We start from the raw sequence: 24320 nt of genomic DNA on the forward strand, positions 1-24320 counted from the left end.
GCTCAAACTCACAAACCTAAGATCAAGAGTAGCATGCACTCCGACATGAGGAGCCAGCCAGGTGCCCCTCAAATATAAATTTTCAAATTACTAATATAAAAGTTAATAAAGCAATAAGTATGTAGAATCCTTTATGTAGAATAAAATATTTAATGTTAAAACTGTAAAGTTCTACTAACAATCCACCAAAGCATTGCATTTGTTACCATGAAGCAAAAATAATTAAATATATAAAAATTACCTGTGATTGGATAAGAGAATTTGGAAATTCAAACCTTTTCCTGATATCATCTGACATTTTTGCTCCTCTTACATGTATGTAAGACGACTCTGTAATCAAAAGAAAAGAATATTTGTTAGTCTGGAAAAGGCTTTCAAACCAATTATTCCTCAAATAACATAAAAGTAATTCATTCCAAAGACAACAACGAAAATGAAGCATAGGGCTCTGCCCCATAATTGCTGGCGTATGACCACCAACCACTCCGGCCCACAAATGCCATGATTGATAAATAAACTAAAATGCTCAACCACTCTTGGTTTTTCCCATTAGAGCAAATCCTGGAACAGATTAATTCACACTATGGAAACACCCAAAAAAATCCCAAAAGCTCCAGCCTAAATAACAGGATTTTAAAAGTTCAACCACATGTTTGAAATAGAAACTCTTTCAAAGATCAAAACTTCTAAGAGAGAAAGAATCACATTTTTGCAAAATTATTTAAACTCTACCACGGTCTGGGTACAAGCTTTCCTTTAAGCACTCATCTAACTGCTGGTGACAAGTGTGAAGCCTAGGTGAGCTTTTTCAGGGGGTATAGAAATGACCTAGAAACTCACACATCGAAACAGATTGCTTGTCTGCTAAAAGAGGAAGCAATTAGCACCAACTTTTAATATTTCCATCACACCTCTCATTCCTACTGGGCTGTCAAGAAAGAAAAGGAAAGGAAAGGAAAGGGAAGGGAAGGAAAGGAAAGGAAAGGAAAGGAAAGGAAAGGAAAGGAAAGGAAAGGAAAAAGGAAAAGGAAAAAGGAAAAGGAAAAGAAAAGGAAACGGGAAAGGCAAGGCAAGGCAAGAGAAAAGACCAAGAGAAGAAATGGATGCAAAATGGATGGAGGAGGGCTAGGTCAAGAGAAGGCTCTGAAGTACTGAAAGGATTTCCTAAAGACCTCAATTTATCCAGTCCATGCAGCCCTGAACCCACCAAATTACACTACTTTGAAAAAATAAGGTGCTATTAGTGGGTTAAGCATCCCACTCTTAATCTCTTGATCTCTTGATCTCAGGGAGTTCAAGCCCTGTGTTGGGCTTCATACCGGGCATGGAGTCTACTTAAAAATATTTACATATATATTAGAAAAAAAATTCCAGGTAGTCCAGATTACCAATAAAAATAATAAGCAGTGAAAGAAAGCTCTCCTGCTCTCACAAATGGAGGTGCCTTGTGTTGAATGCAAGGCTCTACTACTTTCCTCCCTTTCCTCTAAAACTACACTCTCTGAATGGATCATTCATTCTAGCCTTCTTCTTCAACATCTAGGGCCAACTTTACTCCTGAATTTGACACTTTGCAGCAATGAAACAGCTTCAAAGATTGCAAATTATGTCTGCTAGCAAAATCTACTCGTTAGCTTATGCAGGTCAAAATTTGCTCCACTTTCCAGGTGTGTCCATCTCCTCTTTCTTGGAATTTTCTGCTCCCTGGAATTCTGTAAGATATCAGAACACCATTTCCCAAAGTGTGTCCCCAGGAAACCTAGGATGAAGAGATGTCCATGAGGGTAAAAGGTTTTGTAAGAAATATATATTGGCAACTTAATGTTCATTCACTCATTCACTCAAATAGTTACTAGTTGCCTGTTGGGTATCAGGCACTGCTCAGTGTGCTTAGGCAACTTCCAGGAACAGAACAGACAAAAATCCCTACACTCATAGAGCTTAGGGTATTACAGAAACACTTTCTGTTTTAAACATGGCAACCAGGGTCAGTCTCTTCTGCAGAGGATGACATTTGGTGAGTCAACCATACAGATGTCTGGGGGAAGATATCACAGACACAGTGAACAGTGAGTGCAAAAACCCAAAGCTCATCAAGTGCTTAAGGCCAGGACTAGAAAAGAACAAAGAAAGGAGCCAAGAGTGAATGAAAGAGGCACCTGGGCAGCTTAGTCGTTAAACGTCTGCCTTTGGCTCAGGTCGTGATCCTGGGGTCCTGGGATCGAGTCCCGAGTCAGGCTCCCAGCTCCTCGGGAAGCCTACTTCTCCCTCTCCTTCTGCTCCTCCCCCTTCACTCATGCTCTCAATCTCTCTCTCTCTCTCTCTAATAAATGAATAAAAGCTTAAAAAAATTGAATGAAGGAAGAACATAATGGGAAATCAGAAAGTCAGTAAGAAGTCAGATCACAGGGACACCTGGGTGGCTCAGAGGTTAAGCATCTGCCTTCATCTCGGGTCATGATCCCAGTGTCCCAGCACTGAGTTGCTCGGAATCTGGTTCCTTGATCAGCAGGGAGCCTGCGTCTCCCTCTGCCTGCCACTCCCCCTGCTTATGCTCTCTCTCCCTCTCACATATAAATAAATCAAATCTCAAAAAAAAAAGTCAGTATATAAAACACCATGCAGGCCACCAGAAGGATTAATGTATCTGTCCCCAGTGACATGGTAAGCTGGCACTGAAAAAGAGTAGTAAGATTTTAACAGAATCACTTGAGATGAAGAGCGCTCAGATTCTAGATACATTTGAGGGTAGAGTCAATATGGTTGCTGACGACTGGTTGAGAATATAGAAGAAAGGATCAGAGATGACTCCAAAGTGTTTGATCTGAGCAACTTCAATGTCAATTCCTTTGGGCATTTTATAAATTAAACAAAACAATTTATATATCACTTACCATGGCATGTTTTACTAAGAGAAAAAGATGGAGTTGCCATCAACTGAGAGAGGGAAACCAGTTTTATGGGGGAAAGCTGGGAATTTCATTTGAAACTGGTAAGTTTCAGATGTCTAACATATCCAAGTGGAGAGGTCAGGTAGAAAGCCAAATACATGAATCTACAACTGAAGAGACAGATCTTAGCTAAAGATATAAATGATGGTGCACATTAATTATAGAATCTGAGAGGTATTAAAGCAAGAAGTCTGACTAACTTTGCTTAACCCAGAGTTTACCAAACTTATCTGACAATGGCACCCTTTTTTCTAGAAATATCTGTTAACAGTCTATACAACCATCCCTTCCTGGGACACACACTGGGAAACTGCTCTACCTACTCCTACTCCTCTGTCCATTTCACTTCCTGTACCCCATCTTCCTTACTGCTGCCAAGTTCCTTGCCTTGTGCTCTCTCCCCTCATGGAAACTCTCCCAGAGCCCAGTCCATACCCCCAAATCCGTCCCTGCTCTCTTTTATAAAGCCAGCTAATGGAGATGTCAAAAAGAAAGCACATATTGGCTGGCTCAGTCAGAAGAGCACACAACTCCTAATCTCAGGATTGTGAGTTCGAGCCCCATGTTAGATGCAGAGAGTGCTTAAAAAAAAAAAAAAAAAAAAAAAACCTTCATGAAAATGTGCTCAACATCACTCAGCACCAGGGAAATACAAATCGAAACCACAATGAGATACCACCTCACACCAGTCAGAAAGGCTAAAATTAACTAGTCAGGAAACAACAGGTGTTGGCGAAGATGCAGAGAAAGGGGAACCCTCCTACACTGTTGGAGGGAATGCAAGCTGGTGCAGCCACTCTGGAAAACAGTGTCGAGGTTCCTCAAAATGCTGAAAATACTACTAGGTATTTTCCCAAAGAATATAAATGTTGTGATCTGAAGGGGCACCTGCACCCCAATGTTCATAGCAGCAATATCCACAATAGCCAAACTGGGAAAAGAGCCCAGATGCCCATCCACAATGAATGGATAAAGAAGATGTGGTATGTAAATACAATGGAATACTACTCAGCCATCAAAAAGGATGAAATCTTACCATTTACATCAGTGTGGATGGAACTGGAGGGTATTACACTGAGCGAAATAAGTCAGTCAGAGAAAGACAATTATCACATGGTATCACCCATATGTGGAATTTAAGAAACAAAACAGAGGATCATTAGGGGAAGGGAGGGAAAAATAAGACAAAATCAGAGAGGGAAACAAACACTTTTAACTATAGGAAACAAACTAAGTTGCTGGAGAGGGATAGATGGGATAACTGGATGATGGGCATTAAGGAGGGCACGTGATGTAATGAGCACTGAGTGTTATATAAGACTGATGAATCACTGACCTAAACTTCTGAAAGTAATGATATACTATATTGTAAATAATTGAATTTAAGTAAGTAAAAAAAAAAAAAAATCTTTAAATAGGAAGAAAGGGAGGGAGGGAAGGAAAGAGGAAGGAAGGAGAACCTATCTTCTCTCACAAACACATTTACAGTTTTGGGTCCACTGCTCCCAGTTCTCTCAAGAGTTCCTTGCTTCCTCCGCAGCCATTCAATCACAAAGTCGCTTTCATCCCTCCCAGCACCTGAGAGCCTACCTCTCCTCCCCATTTCTACCCTCCTCAGACCAGGTCCTCCGCTCCGCTCACTTCAGTAGCTGCTTAGTCCCGGGGACCTCCACGCATGAGCAGATCCCGTACACTGCCGTCAGACGAATTGTCATAAAACACAATTTCCATCACATCGTTTCCCTGCGAAGACTTCAGAGGTTTCACTAGTCTGTCAGATTAAAGGCACCTTCTGATTCCTGACCTTTAAGCCCTCCATCAAGCATCTCTCCCAGTCGGCTTCATCGTCACTGCTGTCTAATTTCAACTGGGCTACAATGGCTTTCAAATTAGTCCCCTGTTGCTCAAAACGTGCTCATTCCTAAGGAATTTTGCTTATCCTGTTTTCGCCCCCATAAAATGCCCTTCTCTGTATGTTCCCACTATTTAAAGATGAAATTTCCTTCATAGACCATCTTTGCTGCTAAGCCTTTTCCAAGTAACCACATTTTCTAGAAGTCACCTTGTTTTACATTATTTCAGTGTTTTGGCTGGCACATACCATCCTGTGACTATTTGCATTGGGGATGGAAATATTTCTTTTTCTAAAGGGTCAGACAGCAAACTACTCAATCTACCGCAGTAGCATACAAGCAGCCATAGCCATGAGTGATGGACCATAGCTGTGCCCTGATAAAACTTTTCTGAAAAGCACAGAAGGAGGGTGGGCAGTAGTTTGCTGACTCCTGGTTTAATTTGTGACTATTTTTTTTAATTAATGTATAAAATGTGTTGACACAATTGCTAACACTGACATCCAAATTTGGCCCCGTACTCCCAAGCAAAGTAAATAAATAAATAAATATATTATTATAGCATTATATTATATGTTATATATGTTATATTTTATATATTATTTACACATATATGTTATATAATATATAATATTTAAACATATATTACATGGCATATATATACATATATATAGTAAATAATAGTAATATAGTATTACTATATATTATATATTATATAGTATTATTATATGTATTAGTATGTATTATATGTATTAGTAAATAATACATCTTTTATTATCTAAAAGATGTATTATATGTATTAGTAAATAATACATCTTTTATTATCTAAAAGATGGGAGGGTGCAGGGAGAAGCACCTTTCATCAAAGAAAACAAGCTTTTTGTGCCCCTAACCTCTGAAGGAAATTTCTCAGGTTAGCTTTTACATATGGAATACAGAGTGTATAACAAGCAACATTCTCAATAACGTAAGCTAAAGGGAATTTCATATGACTTTTTTAAACAAACCCTGGATAAAGCCCTGGGTATAACATACCATGTAATTCAGCAAAAGAGCCTCAGTGAATGGAGTGCAAGGACAGTTTTCTGATGATCTAATCTAACTCAGTAAAAAGGAGACTTCAGACTCTCCAGGGTAGCAGATGCTTATAAACACATCACAGAAGAGACTCACCCAAATGTCAACAGTGTAGAGAGAAAGAGAAGAAAATGGGAGGTTATGCTCTCGGATCCAGGCCCAGAATGGTGGAATTCCAAAATGCTTTGGCGACAGATGAGCAGCTGGTTAGGCTAATAGCTTACTGTACAGTGAAAAAGTCAAACCATACAGAAAGAATGACTTTGGGTGCCTGGGTGGCTCAGTTGGTTAAGCGACTGCTTTCGGCTCAGGTCACGATCCTGGAGTCCTGGGATCGAGTCCTGCATCGGGCTCCCTGCTCAGGAGGAACTCTGTTTCTCCTTCTCACCTTCTCCCCCTCACGCTCTCTCTCTCTCTTTCTCTCTCTCTCTCTCTCAAATAAATAAATACATAAAATCTTTTAATAATGTTAATAAAAGGGGCGCCTGGGTGGCTCAGTGGTTTGGGCCTCTGCCTTCGGCTCAGGTCATGATCTCAGGGTCCTGGGATGGAGCCCCGCATCGGGCTCTCTGCTGAGCGGGGAGCCTGCTTCCCCCTCTCTCTCTGCCTGCCCTCTGACTACTTGTGATCTCTGTCTGTCAAATAAATAAATACAAAATCTTTAAAAAATAAAATAAAAAAAATGTTAATAAAAAAGAAAAAGAAAAAAGAATGACTTTGTCTCAAAGAAGGAGGTTAATGGAGTAAGAGAGTACCGTTTTCATCAAAACTACCTGAGTACAGGTGACAAACAGCTAAGTTTACAAAGACAGCCCCAAGATCCATGCGACACTTTAGAGAATGAATACATTTTTTAAGTACATTTTTTCCAGTAAAACCACTTGACCTTTCGAATAAATGGCCACAAAGCATTCTAAAAACCACTCCCCAAGCTGCTTTACGATTTGATATCACCCTTGATTTGCTATCCTTGGGCTACAAACTGCAACTGTCTTTCATCTGCTGGAGACTTCAACTTCAAGGTTAATCACAACCATTTGGCCTTTCAAGGTATCAGAACATCATATTCTCTTAGGGAATTTCAAAAAAAAAAAAAAAAAGAATACATAATGGTTGCTTTAGCATTGGCAGTCTAGCTTCTGTCCTACTTTATTTCTAATCTCAACTTCCCTTGGGCATTTCATGCATTAAAGAAAACAATTTATGTATTACTTCTTCCCATGACATTTTTTACAAAAGAATGAGAACGCTCACAATACGCTCCATAAACCGCTTGTTACAAAAAAGTGTTTGATTTTTAAAGATTTATTTCCAGCCTGTCACGGTGCCTTTTTTGGCTGTCTACACCTAAATCAGAAAGGGAATTTTTAATGAGGCCTTTAAGTTCCAAGGGAATCAAAGCATTTGTTTAACTTGAGCAATTATCACCTTATCTGCCAAGATGCTCCAGCACCCTAAGAATATTTCCAAGAAAATAAACCTATCACCTGCATTCTAGAGATAATAAAGGAGCAGCAGATAGATAGCACACTTCAGTTTTTCAGCTTTCTCTGGGATATGGAAATACACAACCATACATCACACAAAAGCGTTTAGTGTCAAACTTCCAATGAAGTGCACGATCTGGAAAACAAGAGATCCATCTAATTACATTCCCACTCGCTACAGGACCCTAGCACAGGATTATGTGGGGTAGATAGGGATGGGATGTTGGAGGGAGTGTCTGATAATCACAGAGAAAGCGGGACTTTGAGCACCCTTGACCACCAAATCCCTTTATAGGAAGAACTCAGGGAAGGAATCTACAGCTGCTAAGTCAAAGCTATAAAGAGTTTACATTAGCAGACTGATAAAAATACATACTTCATTCACTAATGGAGACCCCTGTTTCAGAAACACAAAAGCTGATGGTGCCATCAATAACTCTGAGCTGATCTTTTAAGTTTATCCAGACTGGCTTATAGGTAATATTCTTGTCTCTACTAGTTACTTTGCCCAGCTTCTTAAAGGAGGAAAAATAAACAGAGCACCTGGGTAGCTCAATCGTTAAGCGGCTGCCTTCAGCTCAGGTCATGATCTCAGGGTCCTGGGATCGAGCCCCGAATCACCCCCTGCTTGTGTTCCTTCTCTCTCACTGTGTCTCTCTCCATCAAATAAATAAATAAAACCTTAAAAAAAAGAATAAAATAAATAAAACCTTAAAAAAAATAAAACCCATTTATTCTTTTCAACCACCCACCCTGCTCTGCAATCCAGTACTTATGTCTCCCTTGTCCTCCTGCCTGCACAGCTTCTCACCTACCACTTCCTGGACCCTAACTGCTTCTCCACATGCTCTTTAGATTCTGGCAGCTGGAGTCTGTTTCATTCACCCTATACCAAATCCTGATACCTGCTAAAAATCAAACATAGTCTCTGTTCTTGCTTCAAAAGCTCTGAAATCCAACTGCCACCTGCACTCTCAAATTAGCAGGACAAGACAATTAGGGCCCTCCTCAAGGTAAGATCCATAAAAATGACAAGATCATGGGAAAATCACAATGGAAGTTTGTAATACTACAGAGCAAGTATAAGAAAAACAGAGACCACTAAGTCATCAAAAAATTAAGCAAAGAATAGAAAATACTTTCAGATTAATGAGTAATTTCAAAATCAACCCAAAGTAGAGGGCAGCTAGGTGGTGTGATGAAGACACATTGTCAACGTTATAATCAGAGGGGCGCCTGGGTGGCTCAATCAGTTAAACGTCTGCTTTCAGCTCAGGTCATGATCCCAGAGTCCTGGGATCGAGTCCCGCGTCAGGCTCTCTGCTCATCGGGGAGCCTGCTTCTCCCTCTGACTGCTGCTCTTTCTTTCTCTCTCTCTCTCTCTCTGACAAATAAATAAATAAAAATCCTTTAAAAAGAAAAAAATTATAATCAGAGAAAGCAGGAACTGCATAGATGTGGCGGAGATAGCTAACTATCCTTCACTCTCTGTGTTCTCCTTCTTCTGTATCAATAAAACAGTAGCCTGACCAGCTCCATCACATTTCCTAGCCTCAAGCACACTTAGGTACGACCACGTGTGTGATCAAATTCTCTCCAGAGAGTTTTAACAAACATGACTTGGCCCTTGCAGGCTACCACCTGCTTCCTCCACTCTCTGCATGAAGATAATGCCGCTAGCTCGCTGTTGAAGAAACAACATGGAAGGAACCAGGTCCCTAGATAACAACATGAAGCAGAACTACAGACCTGGAACTCCAGCTATTTTATGAGAAAGAATTTTCTACTTTGTACAAACTAGGGCATGCTGGGATTTCTTTGTTACAGTAGATAAGACTTCCTTAATAATACAGTAGACCTGAGACTATCTCCCTTCCATACCTTTTTTTCACTAGACAAATGAAGAAACTGAATGTCAAGGGAGTTAAGCAACTTAGCACAAAGGCTAACCAACCTGGCAGTTCAGGTGAAAGGGAGGTTTTTCACTTCAGACCCAGCGTATCCCTGGACCACCAGTAGTAACATAAGGCGTGACCAGCACATTCCAATACTGGCCATGCCCCAGGAGTTTTAGGATCTAGAATTCAAGCACTGACCAAATTCGGGTGACTGTGAGTTCTGATGATCTCACCGGTTGTAATTTACTGAAATATATCCAATTGCAATCAAATTCCTGCCTTTATAGTTTAGTCTTTCTGAACTTATGTCACATGCTACTTACTCACAGATTTTGAAATGGGAGTCTAAAATAAGACCAAAGGCAGGAAATTCCAAGTTAGAACTGACTGCTGTCCAGGAGAACCAGGCATTAAAGTAAAAAAACAAAACTACCTCCTTGAATAACGCCTAATTTTTTACAATTTTTTCTCCAATTATTCTCAATCTTTTTGAAGTGTCATATATGTGTATACATATGTGTTAAATATAATAGGGAATATAGATGAAAAGTTATTTTTAAAAATCTAAAGATTTACTTCTCCAGAATTTTTACAGCATCCAATCTAAGTCTTCAAGAGTCTTCAGATTAGCTCCTTTTTGAGATTATTTTTTTTAAAGATCATATTTATTTATTTGACAGAGAGATCACAAGTAGGCAGAGAGGCAGGCAAGGATGGGGGGGGGAAGCAGGCTCCCTGCTGAGTAGAGAACCCGATGTGGGGGCTCGATTCCAAGACCCTGAGATTATGACCTGAGCCAAAGTCTTTGCCTTTGGAGCCACCCCTTTGAGGTGCCCCCACCTCAAAGGGGTGGCCCCTTTGAGCCACCCAGGTGCCCCCAGATGATTTTTTTCTATTACAATTTTTAAATATCTATCCATCAAAGAATACTTGAATTGCTCTCTACATTTTTAAAATAAATGTTTTATGTTGACATAAAATAATCAAAATAACCCTTACAGTACATTTGTAATAAAACAGATACCAATCGTTATAAAGATCTCACTGAATAAATGTCTAATCTAAATAGCTCAAATCTCCAGTCATAATCTTACTTCAAATACCATTCAGTTAACTAGAATTTATTAAAGCACCATCACAGAATGTATTTTATAGGTATTTTACATGTAACTCCTCCCCTCAAAAATGACTCTAATTTTGTGCACTGTTTCTCTAAAATAATTTACTTCTTAACACATATCAATATGGAACAAAGTGAAGTACTTAGGGATACTGACATTAGGGATTTTCTGTAAAATACTTCGCTTACCCTCAAAGGGGCACAAGAATGTCTAAAGGTTGGTAACAGACAAGTACATTCAAGTTCATAATACTATTCTTTTTTTTTTAAGTTCATAATACTATTCTACTTTTATGTATGTTTGAAAATTTCTAGAAGTTTTTGAGGCCTTCCACCCTATAAGGACACCGGGAGAAGTCACTGCCTATGAACCAAGGAAAAGGGTCCTCATTCAATCATGTTGACACCCTAATCTCATACTGTCAGCCTCCAGGACTATGAGAATTAAATTTCTGTTTGGTTTTGGTTTTGGTTTTGAAGATATATTTATTAGAAAGAGAGAGAGCACGAACTGGAGGGGCAAAGGGAGAGGGAGTGAGAATCTTCTGCAGGCTCCATGCCAAGTGCAGAGCCCCATGCACCTCCCAGTGAAAGGCCGACTTTTTGCAGGCAGGGACGTGGTCTTTCTGACCACTGTAACCTTAGCACATAAGAACCTGTTCATGATGCACTAAATAACCACAGCCAGACCTAGAATTTAGAAGGCCAAGGTGGACAAAACAGTTCCTAGGGGTCAAGCACTCCACAAAACACTAAATAACTCATCCCCTTGGCTCTTCCCAGTAACTCTGAGGTAGGTATTACTACCTCCCACTTCCCACAGGAGAAAACAGGAGCTCAGAGAGAAAGTCTCTTGCCCAGGGTTATACAGCCATATTAACAGCCAGGATTTCTTGAGCTTTACCATGTGCCAGGCAGGCACTGTCGAAGCTCTTTCCGTCTTCTCGCTCCCAATATTCAAAACAACCCCATGACATGAGTACTATTATTATCCTCATTTTCATGTGAAAAACCAAGGGAGGCAAAGAGAGGTCAAAATTAATTGCCTAATTATGTAAGAAGCAGAGCATGAGCATGAACCGTGCAATCTGCCTCCAGAGCTCACATTCTTTTTTTTTTTTAAGATTTTATTTATTTATTTGACAGAGAGAAATCACAAGCAGACAGAGAGGCAAGCAGAGAGAGAGGAAGGGAAGCAGGCTCCCCGCTGAGCAGAGAACCCAATGTGGGGCTGGATCCCAGGACCCTGAGATCATGACCTGAGCCGAAGGCAGAGGCTTAACCCACTGAGCCACCCAGGCGCCCCCAGAGCTCACATTCTTAACCGCTACTCGAGAAAGGAGCGTTGACACAGAGTTTTTGTAAAACTAAGAGAGTCCATTAGAGCTCTTCCCTCATAACCAGGCATATAACAAACACTTTTCAAAACATTATCAGTTACTGTTCTGAGTCTGAATCCAACACCTTGCTTTTTCTATTACATCTTGCTACATTCCAGGGAATCAAGCCTCTCTTTAAAAACTAGGGGCACCTGGGTGGCTCAGTCGTTGAGCAGCTGCCTTCAGCTCAGGTCATGATCCCAGCGTCCTGGGATCGAACCCAGCATCCGGCTCCCTACTCAGTGGGAAGCCTTCTTCTCCCTCTCCCACTCCCCCTGCTTGTGTTCCCTTTCTCACTGTGTCTCTCTTTGTCAAAGAAATAAATAAAATCTTTAAAGAGAGAAAGAGAGAGAACAGTGTATCTAAGCAAATCTCTAATGCAAGAAAATTTAAGAAAAGAAAACCTGGGTATGGATCTACTGTTAAATCAGGGTTGCAAAGTAGTCCATCAGCATATGCAAACAGCTATCTTTGTATCTACTGCAAGCCTAAAAACATGTAAGCGAGTCTAACGTGCAAAAGTTACATATTAAAGGGATGTCCCAGGGGCGCCTGTGTGGCTCAGTGGGTTAAGCCTCTGTCTTCAGCTCTTCAGCTCAGGTCATGATCTCAGGGTCCTGGGATTGAGCCCTGCATCGGGCTCTCTGCTCAGCGGGGAGCCTGCTTCCCCCTTTCTCTCTCTGCCTGCCTCTCTGCCTACTTGTGATCTCTCTCTCTCTGTCAAATAAATAAATAAAATCTTTTTTAAAAATTTAAAAATTTTTTAAAAAGGGTGTCCCAGGGCGCCTGGCAGGCTGAGTCGGTGGAACACACAACTCTGTCTCAGGGTTGTGGGTTTGAGGCCCACACTGGGTGTGGAGATGGCTTAAAAATAAAATCTTTTTAAAAAGAGGGGAGGGAGAGTCCAACGCCGACCACAAAACACAAAAATGATCCACCTAAACCTACCCTCTCCTGTGGTACCATCACCTTCAGTCCATCTCCCGCGTTTGTATGTATTCTTGATTTTATATTTTCATTTCATCAATGACCATTGAGTTTAAGTACAATGGGCACCGAATGAAGAATAAAGATTGGCTCTTTTTGTCACTATAATTAGTGTAGATCTTCTTGAGTTCAGTCCTAGCTTCCTGCTGCTGCTAACAACACTTCCCTACTTACTTCTCCCCCCATTTTCTTCAGCATGCACAATTTGTTAAAAAACCATTTTCCGGGGTGCCTGGGTAGCTCAGTGGGTTAAAGTTTCTGCCTTTGGCTCAGGTCGTGATCCCAGGGTCCTGGGACCGAGTCCCGAGTCAGGCTCTCTGCTCAGCGGGAAGCCTGCTTCCCTTCCTCTCTCTCTGCCTGCTTGTGATCTCTGACTGTCAGATAAATAAATAAAATCTTAAAAAAAAAAAAAAACCATTTTCCATTTTTTAAAAATAAGTCAATATTCATTGAAATAGATGAAAGGACTTATTTGCCCAAATGAGTGCTCAAACACTACCACACAGACACAGATGGCCACCGTTCCACAACTGAACGCTTGGCTGGCAGGTAGCCCCACCATGTGACAGGTCAAAACACAGCTCCACGAGACACGGAAAGTTCTGTTCAGATGAGTTCACTAGTAAAAACAAAGAGTTTGAAATAATGGTGGAATGTTCTGGAAAGATCAAACGAAACCACTGTGTGTTCCTTCTCAGTTCCCACAGCTGTCTCACAAAGCAGGGCTTGAACTACAACTTGGCATCATCTTCCAGGCAAGGAGAAGAGGATAAGGTACAGTGGGGACCACATGGCAGAGCTAGACTCGGACAATTTCTATGTGCCTTCCAGCCCTGTGAAGATCGTCAGCCATCCTCCAGATGTAGATCTCGTCACAGAGGGGTTTAGCTTCCACGCCCACAGCAGCTGGACCTGCTCGCACACTAGTGAAGAAGTCGGGCAGGAAAGGTTCCTCACTGACCAAGCCTGCTGCCTTTTTTTCCCCTGGACTTTTGAGTTTCTTGAGGGAAACAGCTGGGTCTTATCTTATTCACCGCCGCTGGGCCCAGAGTGCAATAAGCAGTTAGTCAGTGTTTTTGAGTTGCTGTGTTTAGCACAGTAGCGAATACACAACAGACTCAAAAAATGTTAGAATCAGAATTCTGCTGTTTCTTTTGCTTTCCAATCAACTTTCCAAAACAGAAACCCAGAAACAAAGAATCTGCAATCTTTCCCACTAATGAAGACTCCCAAAACAAAGACCCTATGTAAATTAATAAGAACCAGAAGGAGAAAAATAAATATGTAAACAACTTTATTGTCAAATTAACGCAGTAACCTGAATTCACTTACCATCACATTCAGGATTTGAAAATAATTCATTCCTTTTAGACAGAGCTCTTCCTCCCGGCTTTTTTTTTTTTTTTTAAACTGAGCAAATAACTTTTGTATAGGTAGTATAAAGATGTATCAGGTCCAAACCCTAAACCAGCAGAATCCAGAGTAGTGAGCTTTTATTACACTGTTATTCATTTTGGTACATTTTCTTTTAAAAAGGGGGGGGGAAGGTCAAAGACCACATGCAAAAGCTCACAAGACTCGTTCTTCACTGTTTCCAGCTGAATCTAATAGAGATGGAAAATGGGTCTTTGTTACTTGAATACATCATAAGTTTTACATGAATGCTTCGGTTGACAGCTATTATTTATCATAGCTATGCTCGTAATCTGCTATGTATTACAACCCGTTAGAAACCCACAGTATCACCTCTGTGGATTTCCCACTGGGGCAAAAGGCATTTTAAGCATGTAATTACCCAACAAAGTAACATTTACTAATTTTCTCTTACACAGCCAGCATTATTCATGGCTGTTTTTATTTGTAGGGTGCTTCATAATCAGAGACTAGTTAACCTTCACAACCGTCCTGGGCAGAAGCCCATGAGTAAATCATTTCATGTTAGCACGGAGACACCAAGCAGCATACGCAAGAATTAGAAGAGACTCCTGGAAAATACTGATATCCAGTTGGCAGAGTACAGCGTAGGGAACGTCTTTCAGAGCGTTAATTTTAAGATCATATTTAAACAAAGAAGAGGAGGAGGAGAGGAGGTGGAGGAGGAGGAAGAGGAACATGTAGCTCCTTGTGAGAATTTTTTTTTAATTTCTCAAGTTTTAAAACCAATACCTACAATTTTTTCTGTACAGTTTCAATGGAACTTTCCAACACTGTGTTGGACGTATATGACGGACTACATGAACAGCAGCAGCTGCTCTTACAGACCAGCACCTCACAGAAGGCCAATTTCAAAGAGCTTCATTTTAACCTCAAAGATGACTTTTTTTTTTTTTTTTTTAAATTTGACACAGGGGGAGACATAGCAAGAGAGAGAGCACGGCAAGGGGAATGGCAGGCGGAAGGAAAAGCAGGCTTCCCACTTCCCCATGGAGAGCTCAATCCCAGGACCCTGGGATCATACCTGAGCCAAAGGCAGATGCTTAACCCACTGAGCCTCCCAGGTGCCCCTCAACCTTGAAGACTACTTCTGCCTCCAGCCCAAATGCAAACACTATGAAATTGCTCCCAACCAGGCTTACCTCCAAACTGATGCCAAAGTCCTCAAAGCCAAAGAAATAAGGGAGAACCAGCACAGCGCCCAGGACCGGAAGAGTCTCTCTCCTTTAGTCCCACCCAGCAAACTCAAGTACAGAGGAACTTAGCACAATGAAGCTGAAAGTCTGAGGTGGGTGGAAACGGACCCACTCTGTACGGAAGTGGGTGGCCCAGGTACCAGCTGCTGAGTATCCCCATGCCTGGCATTTCCCGGCTCCAACCCGAAGTGTGGCACAGAGTTGTCAAGTCCTATTCGCTTCCCATTTCAAAAGCAGAATACAAAAGGCTTAACAGCAACCACCTTTTGTGTAAAATTATTCACTGATCGAAAAAGGAAGCTAAGGAACTGATCGGAATACCGATCAGTTATGAAAAATACATTTACAAAGAGTTTTACTAAAGGAATGCTTACCATAGAGTGAGAAAAAGAAATTACTACACACAATCATGAACACAACCAAGTTTAAACCATATATATAAAGACATAAGATTACGAAAAAAAAGTGAATGTGGAAAATAGTAACAAGTTCCTCTCCAGAGAATAGGATGATACGAGATCATAACCTATCACATTCCTCCTTCTATCTGCTACATTAAATTCCGCCCCCTGGCAAAGGGCATCCATTACTTTTCTCACACCAAGTAAAAATTATTAATTCTCTTCAAATAAAACCATACAGTCAACTTTGGGGCTGCAATAAAAAAAAAATCAGTGATCTTATTTATTCACTTGCACCCATGGCCTTTTATCACTGTCTAAAGAGTCGGTCTCGCCACAGCACACACCAAGATAAAAGTCTCACTTGATCCAATTACACTGCTTATTAAGAGCTATTTAATGAGAAAGTCACACCTTTGAGTTATTAGCAGCTATAATGGTCCTACAGAGTTCCAAATAAGTACGCTAACAGAATTACCTTTGATTCTAAATTGTTTGCCAGCAAATTAATCCATCTGTCCCTGTAAAAATTAAGTGTTCCTCCAGTGTGTTCAACTTTCTCCCATCTCATTTTAATCAAGCATGTTAGCTTCAGTTGAGAGAGCAGGTATTTTTTTAAGTTATTGTAAGTAATAGATATACAAAGAAACGTATATTTAAAGTATACAATGTGATGAGGGTGGACATACGTCAACACCTCCATGATACCATCAGCAACATCAAGGCAATACATGTGCAACACCTTCCAGGGTTTTCTTGTGTCTTTGGCTTGGGTTTTGTGGTAAGAAAACTTTACATGAGATCTACTCTATTAACGAACTTTGAAGTGCACAATACCATGTTGTTGTACAGTAGAGATCTCTAGAACTTACTCATTCTAGCGTAACTGAAAGTTTCTAAGAGTTAGGTATTTCTAATTGCTTCAATTATAGTACAGTGTTTATTTTCTTTTAATTTTCCAAACGTATATACAACCTTATTACCCCCCCCCAAGAAATGACATGATCCATAGATAAATTTTAGGGCAGTCTTGTGTTTTGGCACCTGCCAAAGAATAAAGAAAAGCCTTTTTAAATGAGTGGGCTTATGTTTTGAATATGGGCTTTTGGACAGAGACCAGAAGGAAAAGACCACTCCAGACAGAAGAAATACTCAAGGCAACAATGCTGAGGGAGAAGCAGGCTTAGCAAATTCAGGGAACACCAAGGACACCAGGACAGTTGGTGCATGTGAGCAAGCTGCGCCGGAGGACAGAGGACAGAGTGACCAGGGGCCCAGATCACCTAAATCTCTGCAGGACACTGTAAGCCTGCGCGGTTCCTGAGTAAGACCGGAAGTCCTAGAGAGTTTGGAATAGACAGATGGCAGACTTGATTACCATTTGAAAGATCATTCTGGCTTCTCTGAAGAACAGACCAAGAATGGGCAAGGATGGAAAAAGAGAGACCAGTGAGGTAGTTACAGCAATAATCTGGGAGAGAAACCATGTTGCCTTGGAGAACAACAGCAGCAGAAATGGTGAGACTAGGTCAGACTTTCTTGACAACACTTGCTGATGGATAGAATGTGGAAGGCAAGGAGAGCAGAGGATGACACCAAGGTTTTTAGTTCAGACAAGTGAAAGAAAGAAGCAGTCAGGGACGCCTGGGTGGCTCAGTAGGTTGGGGCCTCTGCCTTCAGCTCAGGTCATAATCCCAGGGTCCTGGGATCGAGCCCTGCATCGGGCTCTCTGCTCAGTGGGGAGCCTGCTTCCTCCTCTCTCTCTGCCTTCCTCTCTGCCTACTTGTGATCTCTCTGTCAAATAAATAAATTAATTTAAAAAAAAGAAAAAGAAGCAGTCATACTGAGATGCTTAAGACTAAAGATTGTCTTTGAAACAATACAACAGGGGCACTCAGGTGGTTCAGTCAGTTAAGTGTCTGCCTTTGGCCAGGCCAGGATCCCGGGGTCCTGGGATGGAGCCCAATAGGGGCTCCCTGCCCGGTGGGGAGCCTGCTTCTCCCTCCCTGTCTGCCTCTCCCCTTTTTCGTGCCTCTGACTCTGCCTCTGTCTGCCTCTCCCCCTCTCCCCCATTTATTCTCAAATAAATAAATAAAATATTTTCAAATATATAAATAAATAAATAAAACAAGGCAACCATGCACAAGTCTCCTGCGTCCTTGGGGTACAATTTCTGTCTGTGCCAGCAAGGAAAGGCTACATGATAAAGGGTGCAAAATGCAAAGTAGAAGCTTTGTATACGTCTCAATTTTATCTGAGGCCAATCTTGACCATACTCAGTAAATGTAAAAATGTGTATGCTTTAAGAAATAACATGGAGGACACGGCGAGATGGAGAGGAGAAGTGAGTTGGGGGAAATCGGAGGGGGAGACAAACCATGAGAGACTGTGGACTCTGAAAATGAACTGAGGGTTTTGGGGGGAGGGGGCGGGGGGTTGGGTGAGCCTGGTGGTGGGTATTAAGGAGAGCAGGTATTGCATGGAGCACTGGGTGTGGTACATCAACAATGAATTCTGGGACACTGAAAAGAAATTTTTAAAAATAAAAATTAATAAACAACAACAAAAAATGTGTATGCTTACCTCCAGCTTCTATTTACACTCAGCTCATATCCAATACCACGGCTGCTGTCCACACTGCCCCAGTCCCGCCCACTCTCCAATCCCCATTAGGCCCCTGTGGCCCACCAGACCCAAAGGAGAGAGCGAAGACAGGTTAACCAGCAGGTAGGTAGGTAGGTAGAGAACCCTTACTTCCCCATTCCCCCAGCCTTCCCTGTCCCTTCTACTTTATATCTCCTTCCAAGCTTTATGTTAAATGTCCCAGACATTCTAAAAACCATGACGAATGGGAATAAATTTAGAATCCGGGGAGGGAAAAATTTGGTTGTAAAGTGATACTGTGAACAGAAATGTAAAGAAAATTTGAAAGTACTCATTTCTTAAAAAAAAAAAAAAAAAACTTTAAAGATATGAAGTCACGGGGCGCCTGGGTGGCTCAGTGGCTTAAGCCGCTGCCTTCGGCTCAGGTCATGATCTCAGGGTCCTGGGATCGAGTCCCGCATCGGGCTCGCTGCTCAGCAGGGAGCCTGCTTCCTCTCATTCTCTCTGCCTGCCTCTCTGCCTACTTGTGATCTCTCTGTGTCAAGTAAATAAATAAAATCTTAAAAAAAAAAAAAAGATATGAAGTCACTTTAATATATAATTGATTTGTGAACGAAACATCAATCGTTGCTGAAACTACTAGGTTAAAGGAGGATGGGACCTTCGTTATTGAAGGGGTCAGGATGACCCCACTGGGATCCATTCATTCATCTTAGCATCACTCGAAGTAAGAAAACGAGAGACTGTGTCCTCCTGTTGTGACGGGATAAGAAGACATACATGGAACCCTCTAAGAATATTCCCACCTAAAGCATTTCAAAATCACCCCATACAGCTTTCATATTTAACCATCAATTTGTAGAAAACTCAAGACATAGAGGGACAAAGTAAACAAAAACCAGGGGAGGAACAATAAGCTCAGAATTTGGGACATTTAATTGGACAAGTGACTGATTCTCCAACAACTCAATGACATACGAAAAAGAAAGGCTGGAGGGACTATTACAGGTTAAGTGATTAAGAGACTTAATCATCAAATACAATCGGGGGGCATTACTTGGATTTTGACTCCAACAAAACAACTGTAGTAAGACATTCTTAGCATAATCAAGAATTCTGAAATAGGGAGGGACTGAGTATCAGAAAATCTTGAGAAATCAGTGTTACTTTTACTTTTCTGGGGTATGACAATGGCACAGAAATTATATTTAAAATAAAACAGTAAAATTAAATTGTTAATAATTTTTACTTAAAATAACTTAAGATATTAATTAAAAATAATTACTTTTGCAGAAAAAGCTGAAGGAGGAAAAATGTTAGAGATACAAAACAAGATCAACAAAACATTAATTTTATTTAAGTTCATTTATTATAGTCCCTATTTATGTGTGTGTTCAAATTTTCCACAGGAAAACTAGGTAACCAGAGACTGTAAGATTACAATAAACTGAAGAGAAAAAAGATTATTATTGCTTGCAACGGCCAATCAATATGAATGAAGATTTCCTTGACAATATGCAACAAAACCAAAATACAAAAATAAGTTGGAGGCTGAGGCACTTAAGAGATTATCATTTTCATTCATAATCACTAATTTCAAAGGTTATGCTCATGTTTCATGGGTCAGAACGATTTAAGACTATGTTATAAATTAGAATTTAACGTAACTCTGTTTTGACTGAAAAAATACCTCTTTTTCCTGAAGATATCAAAAGAAAAAGGTCCAAGAGTTCAAGAAAAGGTTTGAAAATTTTCTATCTCAGACTGTCCCTTTCACATATAAAGTTTCAGCTTCACTTTGAACAAAAATGTTATGATTTACAACTCAAAGTGAAGAGGCAGCTAGAAAATACCTAAAGAACAGGTATTCTGGGGGCGCCAGGGTGGCTCAGTGGGTTAAGTCTCTGCCTTCGGTTCAGATCATGATCCCTGGGATCGAGCCCCACATCAGGCTCTCCGCTCAGCTCCCCCTCCGTCAGCCTCTCTGCCTACTTGTGATCTCTGCCTATCAAATAAATAAATAAATAAATAAAATCTAAAAAAAAAAAAAAAACAGGTATTCTGTGCAGCTGATTTGAGAACAGGACACTCATCTTCCAAAGAATAAAGAGCTTGGATGTGGAAAAACAATTTGGCTCTAAAAAAAACAGGATCACGGGGCGCCTGGGTGGCTCAGTGGGTTAAGCCGCTGCCTTCGGCTCGGGTCATGATCTCAGGGTCCTGGGATCGAGTCCCGCATCAGGCTCTCTGCTCGGCAAGGAGCCTGCTTCCCTCTCTCTCTCTCTCTGCCTGCCTCTCTGCCTACTTGTAATCTCTCTCGCTGTCAAATAAATAAATAAATAAAATCTTAAAAAAAAAAAAAAAAAAACAGGATCACAAAAGTACTTGCAAAAATACATACATACAAACATACATACATACTTGCAAGAAGAGGCCACAAATTTCCTCAGGTAATAGCCAGAATCTGTTTTAAGAGCTCTTCCATAAAAACATGGAAGAGACACCCAGATACCTGAAAAAAGTTCAGTAACAAAAACCTACATTTCATTCATTTGACAAATATTTACTAGATGCTACCTTGTGTCAGATGCTGTCTTAAGTACTGGAGATACAAACATCCCTATCTTGAGGTACCCAGGTGGCTCAGTGGATTAAGCATCTGCCTTCAGCTCAGGTCAGGATCCTGGGGTCCTGGGATCGAGCCCCACACTGGATTCCCTGCTCAGTGGGGAGTCTGATTCTCCCTCTCCCTCCCCCACCATGCACTCTCTCTCCCTCTCTTTATCACCTCTCTAATAAATAAAATTTAAAAAAAAAGAAATAAAAAACAAAAGTTCCTACCTTTATGAGGGATTACATTCCTAACAGAAGCAAAACAAAAACAAGGAAAACAGTAATGATACAGCATCTTATAAGGTCTATACACAAAAGTAAAGCAGGAAAGGGAGACAGACAAAGAATGGTCAGTGAGAAGCTCACACATAAGCAAAGATTCAACTGAAGTAAAGGAGTCCTGTCTCTAAGAAAAGGATTCCAGGCAGAAGGAGTAGCAATACAAAAACCACGGTGGTGGGAGAATGTATCCTTAAGGTCTGAGGAACAGCAACGAGGCTAATAGAGCAGGTTTAATGACTGAGGGCAGAATAGCTGGAAATGAAGTCAGGGAAGCAACAAAGGAGTCAGATGGCGGCAGCCCTCAAAGACCACTGCAAAGACTTTGCCTTTTACTTTTGTAAGCCATTAGAGAGTTCTGGAAAAGTGATGAGAGGAGATATCTATTTTTGGGGTTGGGGGGGGTCAGAGAGAGAGCATGAGCACAGCAGGGGGAGCTGCCAGGCAGAGGGAGAAGGAGAAGCAGGCTCCCTGCAGAGCGAGGAGCCCAAATCAGTACTCATCCCAGGACCCTGGGATCATCACCTGAGCTGAAGGCAGACACTTAACTGACTGAGCCACCCAAGCATCCCAAGAGGAGAAATCTTTATGGTGTTTTAAAAATAATCACTTTGGGTATTCTGCTGACAATATTTCAGGGGCAAAGAGAGAAAAGAGCAATTAGAAGACTACAGTAGATTGCAAAAAATGCCCCCAAAGTCTTCCCAACTCCTGTATGCACATTTCTTTACAAAGTGGCTTCATTGCTCCCCCTCATAATCTGGGCTTCCTTGTGACTGCTTTAATCAGCAGCAAAGGAAGTGACTTTGTGGGCTTTTAGTTCCAATGCCATGCTGCTTCCTCTTGCTTTCTTGCTTCCTCCATTAGACCACCATGTTAAGAAGCATGGGGCAGGGGCGCCTGGGTGGCTTAATGGGTTAAGCCTCTGCCTTCGGCTTCGGTCATGATCCCAGGGTCCTGGGATGGAGCCCCACATTGGGCTCTTTGCTTGGCAGAGAGCCTGCTTTCCCCTCTCTCTCTGCCTGCCTCTCTGCCTACTTGTGATCTCTCTCTGTCAAATAAATAAATAAAATCTTAAAAAAAAAAAAAAAAGTAGCATGGGGCTGCTTCCTGGAAGCCCATGCAGCAGAGAAACGTCATCCCAGACAAAGCCTCCAAACCTAGTCCCCATTTGCTACATGAGGGAGCCCAGGCGAGACTAACAAAAGAAGTGCCCCCTCCCCCACCTCAAACCCAACCCAAACTGCCAAACCCCAGAATCACAAGCTAAAAAATGATGGTGGCTTTACCACACTAGATTTTGAAGGCGGGTCATAACAGCTAACCAATATAGAGGCTATTAAAACATCACACACACAGACTGAGAGCAGCAAGTGAGAAGTACTCAGATTCTAGACATCCTGAAGGTACAGCCAACAGGCTTTCCTAATAGTTTACGTGTGGATTGTGAAAGAGAAGAGTCATAGAAATGAAGGAGTTTCCATGAACTGAGATGAGGAAGACCACAGATGAAGCAGGTACAGGGCAGAAATCAGGAGCTAAGTTTGAGATTTCTACTGGTCATCCAAACAGAAATGCTGAGTAGGTATCCAGATACGCAGAGTCTGGATTTCAAAGGATGAAGTCCAGGCTAAAAATATAAATTGAGCAGCTAACAGAGTACTACCAGTATTTTAAGACTGATTTAAGATACGATTGAGGGACTGTGAGGTCTAATGACCGAGCCCAGCAGCATTCTAATGTTAAGAGGTCAGAGAGGTAAGAAAGAACCAGTAAGGGACCTCAAAGGGGGCAGTCAGTAAAAAGAAAGACTAGAAATTGTGGCACCTTTGAGAAATATGGGAAGAAAATGTTTCAAGAAGCAGAACAAAATCAATAGTTTCAAAAAATGCTGATAGGAAATGGTAATTATATAACAGGCTAAAGGGGGCAGCTAGTCATGGTGGTAACGATTTTGCAATTTACAAATGTATCAAATCTACACACTCCATAGCTTAAACTTTCACAATGTCATGGGTCAATTATATCTCAAGAAAATTGGGGTGGAAATGCTGATTGGCCAGGTAAGAGATGAGGACAGAAAAACAGACCTTTGGATTCAGCATGATGAAAGTCATTAGTCACTTAAGAAGAGGACATTTTTTCAGGGTGGTGAGGGAAGCGAAGTAGAGAGGGTCTGAGGAAGAATGAGAAGAAAATTAATGGACACATAAGTATAAGCTTTGCCATAAAGTGGAAAACAGAAATTGTGCAGTGGGGTAAGGAGGAAATGGGGTAAAGACAGGAAATTTTGTTTTTAAAGATTTTATTTATTTATTTGACAGACGCAGATCACAAGTAGGCAGAGAGGCAGGCAGAGAGAGAGGAAGGGAAGCAGGCTCGCTGCTGAGCAGAGAGCCTGATGCGGGACTCGATCCCAGGACCCTGAGATCATGACCTGAGCCGAAGGCAGTGGCCTAACCCACTGAGCCACCCAGGCGCCCGGAAATTTTGTTTTTAAAGATTTTATATTTTTAAGTTTTTATTTAAGTAATCTCTAAACCCAACCAAGGCTCAAACTCACAACCCTGAGATCAAAAGTCACATGCTCAGGGATGCCTGGGTGAGTCAGTGGGTTAAGTATCTGCCTTCAGCTTGGGTCGCAATCCCACAGTCCAGGGATCAAGTTCCACATCGGGCTTCCTGCTCAGTGAGGAGCCGGTTACAACCTCGACCTGCCATTCCCCCCTGCTTGTGCTCTCCCTCTCTCTCTGACAACGGGTAACTAAAATCTTTTTTAAAAAAAAAGGATTCCTGGGTGGCTCAGTAGATTAAGCAGCTGCCTTCGGTTCAGGTCATGATCTCGGGGTCCTGGGATCGAGTCCCACATAGGGCTCCTTGCTCCGCAGGGAGCGTGTTTCTCCCTCTGCCTCTACTTGCCACCCTGCCTGCCTGTACTCTATCTCTCTGACAAATAAATAAGTAAAATCTAAAAATAAATAAATAACTTTAAAGATTTAAAAACAATAAATAGAAAAGTCACATTCTCCTCCAACTGAGTC

At 41.4% G+C, this 24320-nt stretch overlaps 1 protein-coding gene across 2 annotated transcripts in view; it reads right to left on the bottom strand.

Annotated features, from left to right (window-relative positions):
- Positions 1-24320, bottom strand: part of FOCAD (focadhesin) — a 301972-nt gene that overhangs the window by 267140 nt on the left and 10512 nt on the right. Inside the window, exons 1-2 of one of the 2 annotated variants that reach the window (XM_046023019.1) lie at positions 2895-2914; positions 242-330 (exon numbers count right to left, since the gene is read on the bottom strand). In XM_046023019.1, the coding sequence (XP_045878975.1) occupies positions 242-298 (57 nt within the window). In that variant the 5' untranslated portion in view covers positions 299-330; positions 2895-2914. Of the gene's footprint in view, positions 1-241; positions 331-2894; positions 2915-24320 lie in introns of those variants that run through there. The other variant, XM_046023020.1, reaches the window with a different exon arrangement.

The sequence above is a fragment of the Meles meles genome, chromosome 11, assembly GCF_922984935.1.
Source record: "Meles meles chromosome 11, mMelMel3.1 paternal haplotype, whole genome shotgun sequence".
Lineage (NCBI taxonomy): Eukaryota > Metazoa > Chordata > Mammalia > Carnivora > Mustelidae > Meles > Meles meles.